This window comes from Antennarius striatus, chromosome 20 (assembly GCF_040054535.1).
Source record: "Antennarius striatus isolate MH-2024 chromosome 20, ASM4005453v1, whole genome shotgun sequence".
NCBI classification, from domain to species: Eukaryota; Metazoa; Chordata; class Actinopteri; order Lophiiformes; family Antennariidae; genus Antennarius; species Antennarius striatus.
In genome coordinates, this window is record NC_090795.1 from 10,443,875 (window position 1) to 10,452,500 (window position 8,626).

Here is an 8,626-nt window from a genome sequence, read left to right on the forward strand (position 1 = left end):
GCAATCATACCTCTGACACATACATTCTCATTCTCTATCACTCACACACACACACGCACACACAGATGTAGCTCTGTGGGAGCCAGCTGGGTCCGCTGCAGCGGCTCTATCACACATGGACAACCAAGGCTTTTTCTCTACGGCATTGACTATTCAATACCTGACAGGGCGCCTTATGGTGCGTGTGCATTACAGTGTGTGTATGTGACAGAGAGTCATCCATATGAGCGTACCCCTAATTGTATACGTCCATTACCATCATAGACGAGCTGGAAATTGAGGATGGAAATTGAGGACAGGGAAGTGAGGAAGTGGTATCACATGCAGACTGATCAAGAATAATGTGACGCTACATTCATCTCTGTAGATGGAGCCTGTGTTTCCTTGTTCCTTTTAACAAGGGTAAAAATCAGGAAACAATACATTCAGGGCTAATTCTGCTTTTACTAAAGTTTGACGTACAACGTTGGGGGAATTTTCCAGTTGCCTTAAGACTGGGAGCACCTGAGGTAACCATCATTTTAATTGCACCACAGAGACATTTGAGGGCAAAAAACTTCTCCCTGCATGGCTTAGGTGTTATTGATGGATTCTGCTCAGTATGATGAAAGGTGCCCCAGCTCTGCTTTGTTCTGCATACTGGATCGAATTTAGTGGCAGCTCTGTTAATAAAGTAAACACCCTTTTTAAATTGCTCCCTGTGCTTAAGTTTATGCTGGGCAGATTCAGCCAAGGAGTTGTTCACAAAGCAGTAAAAGCAGCTGTTATGTAAGGTGTAGTGAGAGATGGCAAGTTCAAGTTCAAGTTCTTCATTTTGTCACTCATAATACACCCTTGGCTTGCATGGTAGAGACGTTCTCTGTTCAGTATAGCAGTATTTTATTTTAAAACAAGTTGCGTTCCTGGATGTATTAAAACAGACATCAAGAAAGAAAACCAAGGTCTGCTGGTGTCAGCACTCTGAAAGGACTCGTGAGATACTACATGGAGACTAAAATAATTGGCTTTCTTTGTTAAAAAAAAATAAAATTCAATAGGCAAACATCAAGTAATGCTATTTTACAATGTCTCACAATATGGAAGTTGCCCAGCAGTGAAAGTCATCTAAAGAAAGGTTAAGTTGAATAAAAAAAATGAATGTTGACCCATACTTTTATCATGAGTCACTAAAGGATGAAGTCAATGAGTGAGAGAAAAGGTCACGTGAATACACCTGTTAATCATTAAACTCACATTAGATCCCACGGTACTCACAAAATCACAAGAATTACAAATGATCCTGCATCGTTTTGTGTTTACAGCTTGTTGCTGCTGCCCCAAAAGTGTCCAGAAACATCAATCTTTTCATATTTAAATAGTATCATAAATTACTTTCAAAGCAATACGTAAACTTCCTTTGCATTAGTGACATGAATGATAAAAGGACTTACTGTTGTTTTCTTATTTGTCAGTCATAATTTTCTTTTATAAGATCCTCTAAGAATATAAACTGGATTTCCCTGGGTTTACACAAATGAAAAAACCTTTGAAAAATGTGACGGGTTTTAATGTGCTATTAATACAACAGCTATTAATGTTGAACTGTAGTGTTTCTTTTAAAAGGGCCTTAACACCACCAGCCACCTGTTGCAGACATATTCAGCTTGTTGAAATTTGAATATTTTCGTCATGGTTTCTTTTTATAACTAAAACTAATCCGAAGTTTTTTTTAGTTCATCCAAGATGCTGTTTCCTTTCACATCTGCTTCCTCACACTTACTTTACTGTATTATTACAGAACTTTTCCATTAAATGTGTTTTTCTATTTCCCCAGTCCTTCCCTACCCTTATTTTTTCCACATTTGAATCTGTCTCTCCTCCATCCTACTTTTCCACCTTCCTTCTCCTTCAAGCTCCACCATTCCTTTTCCTTCCCTTTTAGATGAGAGCATTAATTTCTCAAGGTCTATCTGTGACACACAGTGGCTCCACTGAGGCACACTTTTCCTTAAACACAAATTGATTTCATGCTCAAGCCCTTGGCATATAAATCACAGAAACTCCACCTGCTCCACATTACACATCCGTCCCCTTCTTCCCTTAATTCCCATTTTGTCTCCTTTTCTTTTTTCCTGTCCTTTATGGCTCAGTGACAACATGCACATATATGTGTATGTTCACATCCGCACACCTTTTAGTTTGGCCCGTGATGGAGTCCTGAGAGTGAGAGAGAGAGAGAGAGAGAGAGAGAGAGAGAGAGAGAGAGACAGAGAGAGAGAGAGAGAGAGAGAGAGAGAGAGAGAGAGAGAGAGAGAGAGAGAGAGAGAGAGAGAGAGAGAGAGAGAGAGAGAGTTGGAGGACAGGGAGTGAAACATTGAAGGCTGGAGGCAGACAGGGTGGAACAGGGTAGTTTCTGGAAATACTGTGCATAAGAAAATTGAGGATTTATTTTCATGCTACATTAAGTTATACCAGCATTCCACTGAGGGACTGTGTTCAGACAGAGAAGTCTTGCTTCTATTGTGAAGACTAATAATCAATGCACTGAAGTTTTTCACTCAAAAATGCATTTATCAAAAGAGGGGAAGGGAGTGGAGGAGGAAAGGGAGACATGAATTCCAACGAGTCGGAACAAATGCTGCTACTTGAAGCTCAGCCTCATTTATTTAATATGCTTCATGTTCAGAATGGGTATGTGGATGAATGGGATCAAAGTTGAAGGAGGCAACACAAAAAATGGTTAAAAAAAATAACAAAATAGGAATTTCCATTACAGTGCCTTTAAAGTCAACCCTGTCATTAATGTCACGAAGGCGGCCAGTGGGTGTAGGAGTCATTCCATTGGTTTTACACTGTAAAACCAATGGAATGACTGTATTTTTATTATTAACACCACATCGCACTGCTGTCAGTCTAGCACAGGATCACAGGGAGAAATTAAGCCCCCTGTCACGGTTATACATACCTCACAATGCTACACTATGTAAGTACATTAACTCTGCATCATCTGAAAGGGGTCATTATCAGCACAGGTGTGAACAGGCATTATCCAAGACATACACTGCCTGTCAGTCAAGTTCTGAGAGAAAATTTTTATGTCAACAGATGACACGGTATCAAGATGTTAACAGTGTTATTATCCAGCCAAGGGGACAACAGGGGGGAATTATCAGTATAAACGTTGCCTAAATTGATTGATTTTGTTCCCATTGTGCTCCAAGACGGTTTATCATGGTTTATGATGTACTTTGAATCAGACTGTAGGAAGATGGAATAGCAATGTAAATGTGCTGATTCTCACATTGGAGCAACTTGGAAATGGATAGTAAATAATGTTTCACAATATTTTTCCAGCATCAGATAGAATTTAATAAAGGAAATATTAAATCTGACAATGCAAGGAAGCAGGAAATCAACAGAACATTGATAAGATTCCCATGACGTTTGTATAAAAAGAAGCTAATATGTTTAATCTATGCAGGTCAAGTGGCAAAAAGAGGAGTATCTCAACCATCATTTGTTCTGCACCACTTTTAGCTAGTAGTGAAGTAAGTGTAATGGACCTAGTAAATAAATTAGTCACTTGATAGTTTATTAAATTACGTTCTTAGCTGCCTTACAATTCAAGTATTTTAACTTTTTTTTACAGACCTTTTTCAAGTGACTGCTTCAAAAGACTCTTTCGAGGTCAAGGTCCGATAATTCAAAACTAATGACGAGGACAACCAGGACTATTCCTTGTACATTTCTCAAAAGTTCATAAAAGGAGAATTTTTTTCACTTTTAATTTCAGTCAGATAATCCCTGTGATTTGCTGGCAACGTGTCCAGAACATCTCTTCGCCTCTAGCCCGCAAGTCCGCTGCGATAGGGATAGGCTTCAGTAACACGTGTGAGCGGAAAAAGCGGTATGGAAAATAAATGAATGAATGAATGAATGAATGAATGAATGAATATGAATCCACACTCTAACAAATAAAAGTAACAATCTTTGCAATTTTGTGGATTTCTGTATAGGCAGTTTTGAGGTTTCTGGACTGATTTCACTTTCTTCCAAGTTGCACTCAAAATTGTGTGGTATCAGGAACGTTCATCATTTTTGTAGAGGCCCTATTACCAGCTCAGTCTGTTTTTCTATGTTTTCATATCTTGCTTATTGTTTTAATGTCTAAGGAAATAATGCAACTAGTTTCCTATGTGACGACAGCAGAAGGTTCCGCAAAGCCACATACAGCTGTTATCCAGAGTGTATAGTACAGGGCACCTCATGGTGAGGACACTGACTTTTATGAGTGCTTCATGAGCTCTATGATAAAACCATGGAAATACTAAGAGACTAATATGATAAAGTTTCAAATCAAATTTGTTTCTAAACAGACTTGTCATTCATAAATTCTGAAATCAGCTATCCAAACCTTTCCAATTTGGCATGTGTGTCTCAACCATTATGGTTTATGTATGAGACTTTCTTTGTATTATATAGGAAATCATTTTACCGCACACAGTCCCCTTTCACCTTCTATATACATCTTTAAAGTATCGTCACGCATCACTTGTTGAGACCCACATGGATGCCCAAACAACCTAACAGAATAAGTGGGAAGGAAGGAGTTCTGAAGCCTTGAATCGAAGAGCTAAACATGTGAAGTGATACAAAACATTGTTGTGTATCGGTTCTCCAACATTATACGCCACATGCACTCTTCCAGGTGAGAAAGCAACTTGATATCATGCAAGAAAGCACAACGTGTTCATGTGTGAAAGATCAACAACAGTGCAGACGATGACGTTTGATTGTAAAGAGTCTTTTTATTTCATCTTGTGTTCAAGTACGGTCCTTTCTCAGCAAGGTCATCTAAGAAGCATGGACACACAATAACACACAACTCGCACCAGAGTCTCAGCATCTTCAGGTGGGATTTCTCTTTTGTCTCGATGTGGGTAGGGGGCCGGGTGTGGGGTGGGGGCAGGAGAGTCATGGTCAGCAGCTTCCACGTTTAGGCCAAGTGAACAAGAGTTCTGTTGTACACCATATAATCATTTTTTCTCAGCGGACATTTGTTGCATTTAGTGACACCGACATCTGCACATAAAAATTATATATATATATTTATATATTTATATCCATATATTCATAGATTTGTCATTCTATATCAATATTTCATTCTAGTGATTTTTACCTTGGTTTTTCATGTTGTAAAACTGGACAAACTGTAGGAATGCCTTGTTTGGACACTGATTTTTACAGAAACACACACGCGACAGAGGCATACTCACACTGCTACACACATGCATGCATAGATACTCTCGCTCAAGTACATGTTCACACACAGGCCATACAAATGCACACACCCAGACACACACTCACTAACATGTGTCATCCTCGCTCTTCACACACACAAATGCACACGCGCACACACACTCACAAACACGCACACACACATGCTCAGCCAACACAGAGAGGCAGATCTGTACATTTACGAGAGGCAGAGTTACTCTTGATCCTCAGCGATAGTTACGGCTTCACCTGATCAAAATACAAGAAAACAAAAGTTACAAATAGCAGAGGCAGTCGCCCAGTCATTGTCTAGAAACTTCGACAGAATGTCCCTTTAAAGTCCTTCAGGACTGGCCCATGGGTTGTCAAAGTTTGGCACAATCGTTCTCTTTATCTAAACTGCACAGTCTGGTGCACGGAATTCATAGTGGCTCTAGTTCAATGGATCAGTGTCTATGCACAAGTGAAGCTGAGAAACCACTGAAAGTTGACATAGTCAAACATATCAGCTTCCCAAAAGGAAAAGACAACCCTTCACAAAGACGGGAGAGTGTGCTCTAAACATACACATATATTTTTTTCGGCAGTGAAAAAGCACGTCTGTTGATTGGGTCTCCGTTGATTGTGAGTCGATGCTGCTCTGCCGATCTGATACAAGCTTGACCTGCTGAACCGAATTCTCTGGATAGGGAGAAAAAAATAAAAAAAACACTACGAGGTCCCGTCTCTGACGAGGAGGAGGGCGAAACAAAGGTGTCCACTGACATCCATCCTGATGGTGTTGATCTTTTGAGTTTTGCATTTTGCTTATTTCCGTTGCTGTTTAGTTAATAAAATCATCTCATAAATGGCCACATTAAAATGTGTATAATATACACATTATATCACCTTGGAACTGTACACAGAAAATAATTTTTAAAAAAGCCATTTTGAAAGCAACTGTTTAGAAAAGTACAAATAAATAAAAGATGTCACAGAATGATGACAAAAAAGATGACATTCCTTGAAAACAAACCCAGCAGCGTCCGTAGGCAGCAAGGCCTTCGCAAAACAAAAGCAAAAGGAAAAAAAGCAGTGCTATGTTTGTCACTTGGGTGAAATAGTAAGCGTCCGCTTTTTGTGATGTGTCTGCAGTGCTTTCACATTTTTCTGTGCTTTATTCCCCTTGTTGGGTTCAGGAACCCTCATGTCATCTTTCCCTCTCCTTTCTCTGTCTTCAACAAAAGGTCAGGTCACTTCTTCCTTCTTCAGAGTAAGAGCTCACCCTCATCTGCTCCCCATTATTTCTTGATCCCATATCTCTCTCCTCCTCTCCTCTCCACTGTCTCCACCTGGCCGTTCTCTCTCTACTCTTCTTTCTATATTCCCCTCGCACGCCTCTTTTATCTACTTCCACTTTATCCACTCACCAGTTCAATGGAGCTGACTTTGATGAAATAAAGTGGTCTGAAAGCAAAAGGAAAATGTCTGGCATGCACATGCACAGGCTCTCTTTGTCACTAGACCTGCCTTCACTTCATATCCACATTTAGCTCCGTCTTCCTCTTTCCTTCAAAGAAAAGAAATTTCCTGCCGCTGGCTACAAGTCCATGTTCTATCATGCCATTTGCTGTCACTTTACGTTAATCTGCTGTTGATCGCTTGCAAAAATAATCCCTTTCACACACGCACACACAGAATCTCTTTTGCCCCCCCATCATCATAATTTAACTAGACCCAGGAGTCCGGCGAGGCCGGGTAGTGGCTGGTCTCGTAGTTGAGTTCGCTGTATGGCCGAGAGGCTGAGTAGAAGTCTACATAGTTGCCGGTGGACTTCAGGCCCAGATGCATTCGCAGGTCTTCCCGTGGGTCGCGGGGTGGTCCAGCGGAGCTCGGGGGTTGCTGGGGTTGGGCTTGAGGCTGAGCCTGGGCCTGCACCTGCGGCTGTGGCTGTGGCTGGGATGGAGGAGGTGGAGGTCCCTGGTCCTCGTAGTAGACCTCATCAAAACTCCGGCTCTGGCTGTGAGGTGGAGGCTGTGGAGGCTGAGGCTGAGGGAAGGAAGGAGGGGGAGGGTAGGGGTCGTAGTCTTTTAGCATAACGGTTGCTGGGCTGTCCTGCTGGGGCGGTGGGGGCACGACCAAGGGCTGGGCTGGAGCCTGATGGGGGAGGAGTGGAAAAGCGGTAGTGGGGAAAAGGTGCAGTGGGTAGAAGGGATAAAGAAGAGGAAGAGATAAAGGTGGACAGGAGTGAAGGTAAGAGGTAAGGAGTGAGCACACAGAGCAGAAGGGACTGAGAGGAGCGTGGTACGGCTAAGGTGGGGATTGGTTGGGAGGGGACTCATGCACAATTTCACTATTACATGCAGGAACTGAAGCAGACATGCATCTCTAACAGTGTTACTGTTCAAAAGCTAGTTGTGTGCGCTGCCCTACAAAGTCGAATGCAGTGTGTGATGAAAACACATTTTGTTCATCTTTCACCAGGAATATAACTAAAGAATGAAAAGTTCAACATCTCGAGAGAAGTGGCAGGAGTGCAATCCTGTAAAAGACTGAAGGGAAGATGTGTAACTTTCAGTTGGGTTAGATACTGCACTTTGTCTTTGTAGGGCAGTGTGGATTTGCATATTTCTGTGTGATATGTGTCCAACACCTCACAACACAACAACTTCAGTTTAAACAACACCACTAATGCCAAAGCCTGTATCCAGACAAAGAGAATTTCACATTGAATATGTATTTACTACAGATGATCAACAAGCGTCCTGGAATAATTATCCAAGTCAAAGGCTGTGATGCTTTCTGTTCCCCCTCCCTGTTCCCCAGCAGTCACCAAACGGAAAAAAATAATTAGTGCAATCAACCAAAGTAAAGGAGTTAATTGCAAGTCATGTGTGGTTTCAGGTTGCCATGGTTTGATGCTACCTGAGGCTGCGTCTATACTGCTAAGTTTGCCAGCGCATCTCTTATCATAGTAATACACCTTCAGTGTGTGCATGTGTGTGTGTGCACAGACACACCTTCAGTGTGTGCACATGTGTGTGTGCTGCTCTTTCTCCTAATAACCACCTTGTCATGATAGCATATGCCAATTTGTGAGAGCCCTGAAGACATGTACGCAACGCGGATGTCTGACACTCTGTGTGCATAAAAGTGAAGTTTATTTATAGAGCACTATTAACCCACCTGATTTTGCTTGATATCATCGCTGGCTGTCAGGTAGGAATTTCGGAACAGCGTAGAAGTCCCACAGGATACTTGAACTGGATGGATGAAAAATAAAAAAGAAGATAATATGATTAATGAAAATGAGGAGTAAAGAAAACTAGTATCACATTTACTGTTACTACTAATAAAAAAAGACAAAAAGGACAAACTGTGGGAAACTCCA

General features: G+C 41.3%; 1 protein-coding gene across 6 annotated transcripts in view; it reads right to left on the minus strand.

Annotated features, from left to right (window-relative positions):
* Nucleotides 1-4,849: 4,849 nt before the first annotated feature.
* Nucleotides 4,850-8,626, minus strand: part of ctnnd2a (catenin (cadherin-associated protein), delta 2a) — a 223,506-nt gene continuing 219,729 nt past the window's right edge. For 2 of the 6 annotated variants that reach the window (XM_068343824.1, XM_068343823.1), the window contains exons 24-25: nt 8,422-8,498; nt 4,850-7,284 (exon numbers count right to left, since the gene is read on the minus strand). In XM_068343824.1, the coding sequence (XP_068199925.1) occupies nt 6,967-7,284; nt 8,422-8,498 (395 nt within the window). In that variant the 3' untranslated portion in view covers nt 4,850-6,966. Of the gene's footprint in view, nt 7,393-8,421; nt 8,499-8,577 lie in introns of those variants that run through there. The other 4 variants (XM_068343822.1, XM_068343821.1, XR_011039039.1 and 1 more) reach the window with 3 other exon arrangements.